Source organism: Lonchura striata, chromosome 20 (genome assembly GCF_050655825.1).
Source record: "Lonchura striata isolate lonStrDom1 chromosome 20, ASM5065582v1, whole genome shotgun sequence".
NCBI classification, from domain to species: Eukaryota; Metazoa; Chordata; class Aves; order Passeriformes; family Estrildidae; genus Lonchura; species Lonchura striata.
Window position 1 is genome coordinate 1051544 of NC_140722.1, and position 15408 is coordinate 1066951.

The 15408-nt window shown below is 38.1% G+C and overlaps 1 protein-coding gene across 26 annotated transcripts in view; it reads left to right on the forward strand.

Annotated features, from left to right (window-relative positions):
• PHF20 (PHD finger protein 20) overlaps positions 1 to 15408 on the forward strand; it is a 70310-nt gene that overhangs the window by 24330 nt on the left and 30572 nt on the right. For 16 of the 26 annotated variants that reach the window (XM_085557721.1, XM_085557720.1, XM_085557719.1 and 13 more), the window contains 5 exons: positions 2774 to 3161; positions 3551 to 3658; positions 4701 to 4877; positions 5644 to 5817; positions 12871 to 13149. In XM_085557721.1, coding sequence (XP_085413847.1) covers positions 2774 to 3161; positions 3551 to 3658; positions 4701 to 4877; positions 5644 to 5817; positions 12871 to 13149 — 1126 coding nt within the window. The remainder of the gene's footprint in view (positions 1 to 2773; positions 3162 to 3550; positions 3659 to 4700; positions 4878 to 5643; positions 5818 to 12870; positions 13150 to 15408) is intronic. The other 10 variants (XM_085557726.1, XM_085557725.1, XM_085557730.1 and 7 more) reach the window with 2 other exon arrangements.

The window sequence follows — 15408 nt, forward strand, 5'->3', positions numbered from 1 at the left end:
TTTTTGACTATTCCTTGTTTTCCTTCTGTGTTTTGGCTGTTTTACCAACCCTTAATTTACTCAGCACAGTGGGTTCAACCTTCAGCTCATGACAGAAAGTAGTAGTGAACCATTACATTTTAAAAAATAGAAACTGTACTGCTGATAGGGAGGAGGAAGTGCTTCTCTGTACTTTGATTTTCATGTAGAGGCAGGTAGGAAAGGCTGACGAAGTTGTGGTCTTGAGTAACTTGGTTAAAACTTCTTGAATACTGCTTCAGAATAATTTTCATTACAGATAGGGTTTTAAGTCTGATCTCTTGCCACACATTCCTGTGTGGTAACTGTAGCATGTGGGTTTTTTGGTCATGCTCTCTGCCTTTAGTTTTCTGAAACTTTGAGCAAAGAAATTGAATCTGAACCCCCAGTACAAGTCTTATACACAGATTCCAGTCGTGAATGTCATTGGTACAATTTGTATTTGTCACTGTTGTGGAGAGGTATGGCAGTCCTCCAGATTTCTGTATCTACTGGGCTGGGATGGAAACACTATTTCACATTTCCTGTAATTTGCCCTTCATAGCTTTTAAATGGTTATCACTGTGTGTGGTGGAAAGTTGATTAATACTTGCAAGTGAAGTACTGCAGAATCTTCATTTCCATGAGAAATGTTTTTATGATACTTAGCGTTAAATAAATGGAGTTGAACAATCTGAAGAAATACTCTGCATAAGTAAACAAAAATAATGTCTCTCTTTTAGGAAGTTTCATGATTCTGCATAGCTTTGGAAAGGTTTTGAAAAGAGATGAAAGGGGTTTTTGGTTGGTTCTTTCTGTTTTCTCCTTTTATCCTTTGTCCAAGAAGATTTCTCTTTGCTTAGGCCAAGAGAATCTCCTGAGTTATGATAGAACATTTTTTCTGTCTTTTAGCATAAAAAAGCATGAAGTGAGAATTTGCTAGTGAGCTCTACTTATATAACCAGAAGTAAAGTTAAAAAAAAAAATTACTTGACCCGCTGGAGTGCTCAAGAATCAGAAAAAACAGGTACAGCAGTAGTGTAGCAGCATGTTGGAAGTGGAGAGGAGGTGGCTTGCTCCTGTTCTTCAGGAGGAGAGAGTGTAGTCATGAAGGCACACATGGCTCAAATCTTAGTACTTATTAAAGAAAAAAAGTGCTCCAAACCACACAATTCCTAAAGGGAGCAGCGTAAGTAGGTCATAATTCCTTCAATTACAGTATTACTCTGTCCCTGTGTAGAGTGTGTAACTGGCTATGTTGAGCAGTGATGGTAAAATGCTAATGAACTGTAACAGTGTGAATGTGCCTTTGCAAGTACACACAACTTTTGAGGAGAGTTCAGTAACACCAACAGGTAATTCAGACATACTGTATTCATTATTCAGTTTCTTGAGAATATTTTGACTAGGATGGCTTAGGAGTGTTCCAGTACCACTTACTTGGTTCAAATCAGATGGTTTTGTAAGTATGGAAAGTGTTGAAACATAGTTGCCTGGGGGCTGTTTTTTGAGGTGGTAGGTGTTCCTTTGTTTGGGGTGGGGTTTTCGTGTTATGTTTGTTTGTTTTCCCCTGATGTTTGAGTTGCTGCTGAAGCCTTTCCCCCATGAAGCTCCTCCTGTAATGAATTTACAGAATACAGGCTTACAGGATGTCTGGTAAAGGGAGTGCTCAGACATATGAAAGACTTCCTTCCCCTTTACCTGTTTTCATGAATTAGATAGCAATTTTATTTCATTCTTTTAAACAGTGAATTTTTTTTTAAATCACATGTGTACAAGTATGGTTGAAATAATATTATAGAGGATGGAGTAGATTGCTTGTTCACCGTTTTAATGCAGCAGTATTACTTCTTAAGGCTATGGTCTGAAAATACCTTAAAAGGTATCAATTCATGTAAGCCACAGATAAAACAGGAATACTGGAGTAGGACAAGGCATGATGTAGTGCAGTACAAGGAAATAGTCAGTCTTAAGTTGATTCTCAGAATTTCATATGGCTTGAATCATGTGTTCCACTTCCTTTCCCCAAGCCTGTCCTCTGATCTGGTTCAAAGTTCAAGATTGTTGTGCCCTGTAGAACTGTCTGGGAAGGAGCATGGTTGCCCTTTAATGCTTCAATTAGGCAACAGGAAGAGAGAATTTGTTGAACTAAAGACAGTGTTGATACATGACCAAATATAAATTATTAATCCATATGCAAAGCTAGAAGATTTCTGTTCATCTGGGACAGCCTGTAGCAGGATCACTGGAAGGGGGAAAAAACATAATCGGCATGCATCGTCTTCCCTGTCCCTTCCCAGTGAAGTAAAGCCTGATCACAAAAGGGGAAGGACATGGAGTAGCCTTAGCAATATCAGCAGCAATGATTAGTGCAAACAAACTGTGTCTGTTTTGAATGAGACTCTTCTGTGAAAGAATAGAGTTTGCACATACAAGTGTTGAGCTGTCTGCCATTTTCTTTGCTTGTGACTCCCATTCTTTCTGCAGTGACCCAAGTAGGTTTTATGCAGTACTGCACAAGCTGGTAGGGACCCAGCCTACTGCTGGGAGCAAAGGAACAGCAAATGTCTTTTGCCATTGCATGGTGAAGAATGGATTTCTTGCCCTGTCCTGTTCACATTGTACACCTTCACCAGTTCAGGTGCCTATTAAGTTTTAATCTGTGGGTTGTAATAGAGTGTGTACTTTTATCAATTGAAAAACAGGACAAAGATGCAGGGGAGGGTGGCTTTTAGACTACAGTGAGTTGATTTTCCTGTCATTCTGTTTATTCTAGAATATTGTGAGTGATGCTAAGCCTAAGGAAAGAGGTAATGAAATTCCATCATCTCCTGAAAACCAGGAGAAATTTAAAGAGCAGAGGAAAACAACAGGTAATGCAAAGAAAGACGAAAATGAAAAGACATTAAAGACTGAGAAACGAGTTAAACAACCTGATAAAGAGGGAAAATTTATAGTCATCTCAGAAAAAGGCAAGATCTCAGAAAAGAATATATCTAAGAATGGAAAAGAAGATAAAGAGAATATATCAGAGAATGATATGGAATATTCAGTAGATACGCAAGTTGAGAAGAAGCCTGAGAATGACAAGGTAAAGAGTCCACAGGAAAATGTGAAAGAAACTAAGCGAAAGCGTGGCAGACCACCAGTAACACCTCCCACGGGTATGTAGCCAAGCTTAAATGTTTAGGTGTGTACCAGAACACTTTTAAACTTACCTAAAGGAATAAGAAGTATCTTGTTCCTTCACAGCCTAAATCTCTAGAAACCCTTAAAAAAAATACAAGTTAATCTTTGTTCAGGACAGCCAAGAACATACTGAAGTTTGGAGCCTTGGTGGTTTGGCCAGAGATTGGTTTTAGGCAACTAAACATCATGTAATATAAAGCATACCTGTAGTAGGATTAAATACTACTATATGGGTTTTAGAAGGCTGGATGAAGCTGTATTTATGCAAGTCCAGTATTTTAGATTGTGAGGCTTGGGAATTTGTGTTAAAGTGTTTCACAGCTTTGTATTCAATAGATTTTTCTTCTGTTACCTAAATATGTAGAGCCAAGTTCTCAGACGCTGCAGCCCATTACTTTGGAGTTAAGACGTCGGAAAATACCTAAAGGAGGTGATGTTCCACTGAAGCGTCCCAGGATTGAAAAAACATTGTGTGAGTTTTTTGATATTCAGTTCTCACACTATGTGTGTTCGTATAAATATAAAAGTTCTTCAAGCTTAATGGGTGGGGTGGAATAAAATGGCTGTGGTATTAATCTTGAACTGTGATAGATGCATTGACTGAAATAAAGCAGCTGTTTTTCATAAATTTGCCATTCATATGTGGCATCATCAATCTGAATTCCTCCCTAAATCTCGGAAGTTGGTTTTGGATAAAGGAGGCATAAGTTGTGAGCCTTGATGCAAAAGTTCATAGATATATGGGTGGCAGTGATTATATTGCCTCCAATATATAGAAGGCTATAGAAGCCTTAGGAGCTGTAGAAAACTCTTCAGTTACTAGATGGAGAATTTTAAAAGCAAGGGCACTTTAATACTACGTAAATATTTATGCCACTGCAGTTAAATAGCTTCTACTTTATCTTTGTGTGCTTTGTGTGGAGGCTAAAGAACTTGAGTGTGCTGATGAGGAAAGAAAATTGTATTCTCTTAATAGTGTCATGTCCATGGAGGTGGAGATCTAAAGAAAGCTCTTTCCTTTCCTTAATACCACAGTCTTAAACTTCAGTGTGTGTAGGTTATCCTGCTCAGTAACAGCTTTTTGTGTGTCTGAGTTGTCTCATCTAACTCTTGATATTATTTATGTCCATGGAACAGCTTGTTTAGACCGACTCCACTATAATGTAATGAACACAACCCCACTGCTCTGCAGTATGCTTCTTTGTGCATTTTACTCAGTGGAATTTTTTTTCGCAGTAAGAAAACTAGTAAGATACTGATCTGTAGTCATACATCAAATCTGTTACTGGATGAAAAATGTTGAGAGCTTTTGCTGTATTTTTATGCTTATTTGTAACTTCTTGTAGCTTTTACACAGGCCTAATTTTCCAGGTGTTTTAGCTTTTGGTGTTAGCCTTAATCCTTAAAACACACACTTTCAAGGCAGTCACCAGGGAGGAAAGAACGTGAAAGTTTGCTTGTGATCTGTTTGTACTCCTGTAACTGCATAGTTCCATTAAATACAACTGTTCCAGCTCAGGAAAAATTTAAGAACTCTTCAGATAATGCTGAGAGAGACCAGATCAGGAGGCGATCTTCAAGACTCTCATCCAGTATTAGCCATGAGATTTTAAATGCAGATCTTGTCACAACTTCCACGGAAATTCAGACTTGGAAAGATGCAGTACATAACCAAAATGAATCTGAGAAGGGTAAGTGCCTTCACAGTGTACCCCGGGTTTTTGTAATGAGGTGGTGGTAGTTGTTGTAAACTGTTTTCAGTTGCTTAACCTGCAGGCTCCATATCTGCCATTAAAACCTGTTTGCATCAGCAGTGTAGGGAAAACTCATGGGAAGTTTCTATTGCTCTGCTGCCCTGATTGCTTTTGGCTTTTCATTCCCTTTCTTTTAGTAATTCCCTTTTTCTGTCAGCATTTCCCTTGGGTGATGGGAGCTCTTCCAGCAAAGGAGAGCTCCATAGGCTAAAAATATCCAAGGAAATAGTTTGGTTTGGGGTTTTTTGATTGATTGGTTTTCTTTTGTAGGGAATACAGGTTCTGGTTGTGGAAATGAGATAATTTCAAAGTTTTAACACTTTGAGATTCTAGGAGTAACAGCCCTAGTACACCACTCTTACATTTCTTACAGTTTAATCCTGTTGTTGCTTTTATACTTAGCAGGGTTGAGATAACACTTTTCTGCCATGTGCTTTACTGCCTTTCCGTTTTGAGGGAGCTCTTGTAGTGGTTTGAGATCCGTCCTATCTTGAGTGTTTCTAAGCAGCTGGTGTAAATTTAAAGGGGTGCTACAAGTTGTGTTGCAAAAATTTATGTGACCAAGAGCAAGCAGTCAAGAGCATGGATGGGTATTTTTCTCCATTATAATGTGGTGAGGATTCCCCCTCCTCCCCCACCTCCAGTGTTCTGAAGTATGCTTTTGTATGCATTTTACTCAGGGGAAATTTTTTGCTCATTCTAGTCCAGTTAGAAATTGCTGTTGAATCTGACCAAAGTTTGGGTGAACAAGGATCACCTGGAAACACATTGCATAGCACAGCACTCAGTACAGATGCCAGTTTACAGCAAGAAAAAGCTGAAGACACTGAGTCTTCCTCTGTTCCTGTCAGAACTCAAGAACCTTCTGCTGCTACAGGTTTGGATTTTTCATATTTAATGTTGATGCATTTCTTAAGGCAGTTGACACCAGGTGTTTTGTACTTGTGCAAGTGTTAAAATTGAGCATTTTTGCAATGTAGCCTTGGTAAAAAACTCAGTTTTAATCTTATGCTTTTGAGTTGGACAGCAACCTTAAAAGTGGAAATTTTAATTTTTAAATGAGTGGGTGTAATATTTTCAGCATGATGATGAAGTTAACAAATTATTGTTTTCACTGCTTGGAATTCTGGATTAAAATGAACTTAACACCATAAAAAAGGTCAGGTTCTTTTCTCCTTAATGTGCTGCATGTGGTAATATTACTGTTACTGCTGTTTGCCTTTTTATATCCTTATGTTTAGACTTGGAGACTTTAGTGCAAATTTATGAAATAGTTCAAACATTTCAGTGTCTATCTTCATATATTTACTCTATTTTCTCTTAGCTGGGGAGTGTTCTTACCTTGCCTTTTCAAATTCAAATTTCCTGTGCAGATAGTAGACTGTCAAAACATGGTGCTATCCTGTGATTATTCTCATAACTTTAATCTTTGGATCTACAGCTAACTGGGGAAATTTGAAGTACATATTTCCTAGTTTATGCTCTATTAAACAAGTTTAAGTGTAACAGAGCACTTAGAGATTTATGGTTTCTCAGCATTGCTGGAGTAATCTCTGTGTGTTGTTTGCTGGTTATTTTAAATTTACCTCTTGTTTGTACTTATCTTCTCTCACTTACTTGCGTGTAACTGTTCTCTCATGTCCTCTCCCTTTCCACTAATGGGTACCCTCAGTGCTGGAAGTAACTGACCTCTTCCCTTACTTAGGTTGGATGTGTAAAAGAAAATTTACACATTTTCATTTACACTATTTAGAAATACAAGCTCTTTTGTTGTTGGTCTCCTTCAGCTATTGCTGAGCATCTGTAATTTGGGTTTAAACTCGGGAGAATTCCAGTGGAATGTGTAATACTTGTGTGTGTTGTGTCATTCACATTAATGGAATGTGTGGGATGTGGCCTGAGCTTGCTTCATTGGATACAAGCAGCAAAGCTGTGGGAACGGGGCTTGGCTAGCACCTGCCCAAAGACTCTGATAGAATTTGTGCACTCTTGTTCCTGGCTCTTCTGTCAGGACTTGAGCAAGCTAAATTAAAATTAATTTGGAAATATTCACTTACGTTGAATTCTGACCTGAAGTACAACACTGTTTTTTACATGAAAATCCATACTTCTGAATGTGGATTTTATTTAATTGAAAGTTGTTTCAGTTAACATTAGAAATCAGACATGCATCTCAGTGGAAATCCAAATGTGGCAAGCAGGTGTTTTTATTGTAGAGCACTCTTAAGGATTGGTGATAAAGCTATGCAGGGTCTTGGGAGTAAATACTGTCACCTGAAATCCAAGTGCAAAAATCTACATTTCCATACCAACCAACATTAAAAATGTTACTAACAAGCAGTTCTAGACAAAGGTTTTAAAATCCATATATTCTATCAAAGGTAAATCCTTTGTAGTTAAAAGTGGATCTGTGTTTCCTTCTTTGTGCTCTGTCTTTGTCGTGGGATTGTACTGGTACACCCCAGTGCTGATGAGCTGCCTGATGGGGGAACAGCAGAGCATGGTATTTTACCTGGTAGTGGTTCATGTGTGTAGCATCATGACAGTGCCAGGTGCCTGTAGGTGAGATCTGAAAATGCCTCTGAAAATCACCAGTGTCTTCTGCTCTGTGGAGGGGTAGAAATGTTGCAGAGTCCAGGCATGCTGTCCTAAAAATAGCTGGTGTTGGAGACTGGGAGCTGAATTAAATAATTTATGGATGATTATCAAGGGGGCAGATAGGCTCCAGATGAAATAACTGTGTGTAAGACAGTTATGTTCATTAGTCTGCCACGTGTTTTAAAGAGATCTGGGGCTTGGGCAGGGGTGTACAGAGTACATTGGTGAAGAGTAGGTGGTGTGTATGGGAGAAGAGGGTATCTGCTGCATGTGAGTTTCCCACAAAGTACAGCGTGGAAGTTAGTCATTGGTAGCTTTCCATATGTAGAACAAAGGCAGTATTGTAACCCAGTATTACCATTATTATTTGTCTGTAGACTTCAGTTCTAGTCACTTAGTGAGAATTAATTATCTTCTTGTGGGAGAATGCTTTAAAAAACCTGTTTCTCAGTGCGATTTGTTAGTGTCATTTTGACATTGTTGAGTAGTACATTCTGGTAGTACGAATTTTATCTTGCATGATATATAGGATGATATATAGGAAGAACGTTATTTTTATAGCATTTGAATATCAGGAATTTTTAAGGACATTAGCATTCCTTTTAAAGGGTGTTTTTCTAGTCACTGGTTGGTAGATGATTCAAAATTAATAGTGGTTGCAGACATTTATAACAGCACAGTCTGGAGTCTTCGTATGACTGAGATGTTTTAAAATGTAACATGTTCTGAAAGGGCAATATAGCATTGCTTGTCAAAAATGAAGTTCCTTTTTAAAACATTTCAACAAAATTCTGAATAATTACATGTATTGAAAGATCAGAATCCTGTTCTGCTGGCTTTCGGCACCTCTAGTGACAAGGGACCAGAAGTGGTGATCAGAATTTGGCTAAATCAAGCTATCTTTCCAGAAAACATGTGACAGTCTGTTGGCAAATTTTTGCAACCAATTAAAGCTTTGCATACATTCTAAAACAGAAGCATTTCATAGCTGTTTATGTAAGTTTACTCTTAAAAATTCCTTTAAATTTAAAGGTGTGCTGCCTTTGCTTTGCATACATCTGCTATCAAGTTTGTGGTTGTATTTGCTAGCACTCTTGAAATTACTTATTTATTTGCATAGACATGCATCAGGGATTCTGTTTGCCTTATACTTACACCTGCTTTTCTGATTTTGTTCTGTTAGCTTTGTGTTTCAGTTAAGGAGAAGCATAAGACCTTTTCATCAGTTTGAAAGAGCTGCTATTTCTCCTGCAGCTCACCTCAGTAGGCTTTAATTGCTTAACAGTAGTGTGAAAGTTGTATTTTTGAGCCTAACAGTATATGGTAGGTAAATAAGTCCATCCTTCCTTGCTCTCTTAAAGCTCCCTAGGGTGGGACACCACAATCTGGTCGCAGTGTTTCAGTTACAAGTCAAAGTGGAGGTAAAGCCTTCACATCCTCCCCACCTGGCCCTTCCCAAGGATATGTTGAGGTGTGAGTGGTGCACTGCAAGGCTTATGCTTTACTGCCCAGTACAGACTGCTTTTCTTGGTACCAATTTATTTCCAGCACAGGGGGAAACTGGTGAGTGGAGTGCCATAGGAAATACTATCTTGAATAATTCTTGCAATGCTAAGTAATGTTACAGCTCAAAACCCCACAAGTTTATAAATATTTAATGATCAGTGATTATTATTGGTGCTGTTATGTATTTCTTACACCAGGCATTTCCTTCTGTGGTTTTTGGATGCATTGGAAATTCTTGGATGCTGTCCTTACCTAAATCAGCTTGAGAAGAGCAATTAAGCAAGATGGTTTTTGTTTCACAACTGACATATTGAAAGAGAAAGGGTTTTTGAAAATAAAGGAAGAAATGTAGTTTGAGAGCTGAAATGATGAAACACTTGGTGAGCTCAGGAAAAACAACACAAGATTTCAGGAGAAATAAGTTGAATTAAATAAGTAATTAGTGAGGACACTGGCCCAGTGGTGTGAAATGGTCCAAAGCAGTGTGAAAACTGTCAGCTCAAGCTTGTTTGTTACCATGACCTATCATGAAGATAATGTGCCAGAGAACATGAGTTTTAGAGAATTTCAATGTGTTTGATTTAACAGCAAGTGAAGAAATAATTTGATGTTTACTTAGTATTTCTTTGGAGATCAGGAAATAGAAAGTGAAGGTCTCCTCATTTTTTATCCAGCAATTGGTGTGTGGAATTCTAATGGCTCAAAACTGCAGTAAAGCCATCTTTAAATAGGGGAAAATGGGAATAGTTCTGTGCACTGCTGGCTTCTTGGATTGTTTACCAGGGTGTTGCAGGAGATGCCACAGGATGGCCGACCTTCAAGGTACCATGCTGCTGCCAAATATTCCTGTCCCAGCAGGAATTATGTCAAAGAGAGAACTGATGATAGTGTAAAAACACCTCTGGTGGATTTGGAAGCTTCACACTGTGTATTTTACAGTGAACTTACTGCTGAACATGGTCAAAGCTTGACCCTTGGATAATTCAACCCAGTGGAAAGTGGGAAGGGTTGCTGATGAGAGCACTGAAGGAATGTTTTTCTCTGTAGTGAAACTTAAAGGACACACTGATGTTTGATCATGAGTATCTGTGCTTAATGTTGTAGTGGCTGACTGAAAAGCAGATGAGGAGTTTGAATTTTGATTGTAATCATGGGAGAAATAGCAAGTGTCATATTTACCATTTATTTTCCTCTGTACTCACAGAAAATACCCACCAAGCTCCTCTGCAAAGTGAAGGGCCTGAAAATCTGAAGACAATACACCAAACTTGTTTTTCTAAAAACCAATTTTAGTGTCGTATGTTGTGAGCAAAAATTCTGTGTGTAAGGATGGTAGCTGCCCCTTTAGGTGTTGGTGTAGGATGTAATTTTCAGTGTACAGAGCAAGGGCTCTCCAGAGGCTCCCCTGCGTGGCAGAGTTGGTTGTCAGTTTCCTACTGTGCCTGGGTGAAAGGGAGTTCTGTTGTGCTACTTGTAAAGAAGGAAAATGTAGTGATGGGAATGATTGAAGCTTTTTTTCAATTTTTGGGATTGTCTGTATTTTTATTACTCTGAATGCATTCCTTTTGCACATTGCAGTAAGTTTTTTGTCTGCTTCCTTTCCCTTTGTCCCATGTCTTTGTTATCCCTTTTTCTAACTTCACCTAATGCAGTCCTTTTCTGACCTGTAGCCGATCAGTTAGAAGCCATTCCCTATATCTTCTCCAGAATCTGTCCAGCTCAGTGGAGGGGAAGTGCTCTGAGCTTGGATGCGGGGCCTCATTCTGACAGTTGTGTGATGGTGTAATAGTTTCCCTTGTCATCTTTGTAATGTTTTTTTGTTAAGTTTTTGGACCCCATTACTCCTTACCGCTGCAGTTGTTTTCCAGCTTCATGTTTGTTATTACATAGTAGCAACTTCTCAGCATCTGTAGTCCCAAATGCTGGTTTTTTTCCTTTACAGTCAAGACAACCCTTCTGTGTTTGCTTTCACCAAACCCACAGGCCATTGCACTGAGCTTTCCTGGAATATTTTTTCATTCTTCCTGAATGCAGTTTTTGATGGCCTGCAGTATATTTTGATTTTGGTATTGGCAAACTTCATCATTCTGCAAGTGTGAGTCTGGCTTTGCTGCAGTTTTATTGATGTTCTTAATGTCTCTCTGCCACAGTGTCTTCCTCCTGGTCATTACCACTGTGAAACACCCAAAACTAGTGTCTTTCTTTGTACTATTTCGTACTTCAGTTTCATTGCATTTTCTTTCTTTTAACCAGCTTGGTGTTACATATGACTTAATCTTTCCCTATGCATTAGGGTGCAACTACTTGTATTTATTCTGTGTTAAAGATTTGTTTGTCCACGGTACTTAAAGTCTGGATGTGCCTCAGATATGGCTGTCTCAGATGCTTCTCTGCACTGTGACAACCTTTAAGTGTACTGCTCAGTAACACCATTTTTGTTACTGCATGCTAAAATCTTGGAAACTACCTGTGCAGTGTTTTTACTCCAGGATCATGTTGACACTGCCTTTAACACTCCTTCTGTTCAAAGCAGAAAATCTGCACTTAGAGAAAATCTAAATCTTGTTCATAATGTTTCTGTGTACTTTGGTCTCTTCCTTACAACTACTTCTAATACAGTGTCTTAATTTTCATTCATGTGCTGCATCCCTTCAGTTTTTGTCAATGTTGCTAGGTTTGGGTCTTGCAGTTAAACACTGCGTTCTTAATCCTGCAAGTCGAAAACTGTTGTAAAGATGGAAATAGCACTTCAATACTGGCAAAGCAAATTGAAAAATTGTATTTGGAAGGTGTTTGTTTGTTTTGGGGGTTTGCTTGGTTTTTTTTGGGTTTTTTTTTTGGTTTTTTTTGGTTTTTTTTTTTTTTTTTTTTTTTTTTGTTTTGTTTTGTTTTTATAATATCTCTTCTAGCTGTCTTCTAGCTGGAGAGGGATTATTTGATGCTATGTGTATTAGTGGTGGATAATTGCGTTGATCCATTTAGATCTGTTTCTTCATTTTTACCTCTCATGTGTTGTATTGAGTACAGATACTTGTGACAGTAATCTGATTTAGTTGAAAAGATTTCTTTAGTATGTTTCTTAGAAAAAAAAAATAAATAAAAGTTCCTGAAATTCATGATAGCTACAGCCCTGGGTTGCACAGCAGTGCTCTGTGGAATAGGTGCCTTAAAATGTTCTTACATTTGATTCTTTAGACTTTCCTTACTTTTTTGAGAAACTAAGTAAGTGTAGCTCATAGGGAACATTTTGTAACAGATGCAAGCAATTTTGTTTTTCATTACTGCTTAAAAATTGAAATAAATTTCAATTTTACTTTTAAAATTTTCTGACATACTGTTTTTATTGTCTTTGGAAGTAAACAGGCTTTGGTGGTAGAACTGTACACCCAGAAAGCAGGTAGAAAAATAATTGTAAACAGAGAAGCAAAACTGTTTTCTTGCTTTCTCCAAAGATGTGAATAGCTGCAAACAAATAACCTTTAGTGTTTGGATTTAGGGATGTAATCTCTGTGTGATTCAGTCTTTCATCTTTAGGAGCACCAAACAGTGATATCAGCTGTTTGGGCAAGGACTTGGGGAAGCAAAATATTTTAACTTACTCATAAAAAGCAGTGGCATCATGACAACCAGTTTTTATGAGCAGTGTAGGGTAGACTTTTCCCTTTAAAGTTACTAATCTTAAAGGCAGATAAGGCATTACATTTTATTTCTAGTATTTCATAGCTAATATGTGTGAATGCATGCTTCTTTTTGCAGTTTAAGTTTAGGAAACCATTTGGTAAATATAGCATATGCATGGGGCAATTTATCTGTTTTGTTCTTACAGTAACAAAACCTTGTAGGAGAACAGATTTTCTTGCATCAAAAAAAGCTGCAACTGTTGACCAAGATCACAAGTTTAGATGCAAGTTCTTGGACTGTTCAAAATCCTTCCGCAAATCCAAGTTATTGCATTATCACATGAAATACTTTCATGGAGTGGAGAAGGCTTCAGAATCACAGCAGAACCCTGTAAAAAGAAATATTCAAACCAGAGCTTCTTTGGCTTCTGAAAAAGCTAATCAAGAAAGGTCAAAAAGAGGACGGACCACAGCTGGTTCACTGTGTAAGTATGTTGTTCATCTCTTTCTTTTTTTAAACAGCAGCAGGCAGGACAGACAGAAAATACCAGAATTCAATTTTCTTTTGGGCTGAAGGAGTCTCTTTCAGGGCTGTGTCTTAGCATGTTTCTGTGTGGAGAAGAAGCATAATACATATGTACATCATATTGTAGAAAGGTATGAAAATGTTTCTTCTTCTAGAATTCAAGATCATTTTCTGGTAAAGATCCCACTGTGCAGCTTCTCGTATTTTTCTGTAGCAGCCCACTTGTGTATTAAACATCTGTTCACTTTTAAAAACCCCAGTTCCCTGAGTTTCTGACTTGGTTTTTATTTTTCTCCTGGCTTACAAATAATATTGGTGGAGACCTCTTCTGTCTTTTTCTGTGTTAGGGATCAGTTTGGATACCTCTAGTTCTCTCCTATTCCTTCTTTATCTTTAGATTTTGACTTTACTTATCTGTACTTTACTGCCTTCAAACACATACCTGTCTGGAAATCCAGTACCAGTTTCTGCAGTATTTACTCTTCTATGTAATGAAAAATCCTAGTATTTAACAAATGCAGTTGCTTCAGCTGTGCTTGAAAAAGATCTTCACACAACAGATGGTCAGTGGAAGGGGATTAAAACTTATTGGTTAGCCAAAAAAAGGAGTAAGTTTTAACTGCTTTGCAATTTGCAAAATCACGTTCACTTCTACTTCACCCTCATTCTCTGAAGCAGTCTCTGCCTGTCATGACATCAGAGTGGCAGTCTAGGTCTAGTGTGAACTGCAGTAGTTGTTGATAACCTGTCCAGACTTGGTGCCCATGGACTGATGTCTCTGTGTACTGCAAGTCCATAAAACTAGTCATGTCTTCTGTCTTTTCATTGAGCCTTTTTTATAAAATCCACCTTTCTCCTTGCTGAATTTCCTGACGTCTTTTGTCTTTGCTGTTGATCTTTCATTAATAATGTTACTTAAGAATTACAAAGTATTCCAACTTGCTCACAGAGTTCCAGCTCACTACAGGAGGATATATCCTACCTTACATTGCTTCGTGGCTGCTTTTCTTAAGAGAGTCCAGAAAATGAGTTTTCATTTGAGGTGCTACTCCTTGTTCCTAACAAGATAAGTGTGACTTCACGTGCTGTAACTACATGTATACCCCGAATATTTCTGTATCTTTAAATAATGCAAAGGCATAAGCTTGGATTAGGTAGGAAAAGAGTTCTCTTTAGATGCATTAGGATGTAATGATTTGCATGTATATTTTACTTTGCATGCAGCTTAATTGAACCCAAGTATTGCCTGGAGGAATGTACCTGAGATAGGCATGGTGTGAAGAATGGCTGCTGACAGCTGCAAGTTGATTGAAGGAGGCTTTGTGCATGTCATGGACTTTTCAATAACCAGACTTCTGTTTGGCTCTTTTGAACTGTGTAATTTTTTTTTTTATTTGAGAAGTTGTTTTGTCACGATTGTCTTGCATGCACTGCCTAGTGACTCAAGATCTTGTCCCTTCCATTTATGCTTGCATCCAAGTGCATGCAGTCAGATGCACCATCATCACTGGCAGGTAATTCCTTGTGGAGCTGAGATGTAACTGTATTTGCTTATTTTAAGCCTCCACCCCTCTAATTCCCCATTTGTAGAAGGATATTTCTTACCTGGATTGTTTCCATGGTGTATTCCGTAGCAGCTCTCTGCACAGAGTGCCTGGGGTGTGCTCACAGCTGCTGAACATTGCATCAAGGTGAAGGGAGGGCTGTAAAGTTCTCATGTCATCTTCACAGTTGAACCCTGCTGTTGGTGGAGCTATAGTACATTTTTTCTTGATAAGGAAAAACAATGTCATTATGTATTAGTTATATGTCTGATATTAGGTGCTATTGTTTTCTAACTCAGTGTATTCTTAATGTCCCTAATTTTTGTATGGTGGTGCTACACAGTTGAAAGCAGACTTAATGACATTCATGAGCTCTTACTTTGAAGTTGTATTTGAAGTTCTGTTCTTCTGTCTTAATGGCATGTATAGAAAGCCCATCTTCTAGGCAAGACTTTCTGTCTACTGAGCACTTATGCCACCTTTTCAAAAGGCTTTTCAGGAGGTACTGCTTAGAGTGAAAGCTTTTGAATCCATAATTCAGTCTGGTACTCGGTGGGTATACTTTTCATCTTTAAGATCCTTTTGTGAGAAAAAATTCTCCTGTTTGAAAAGAATATATTTAAATAATTTTACCTTTTGATACAAATGTCCTTTTCTTGTATTTCACTATTATT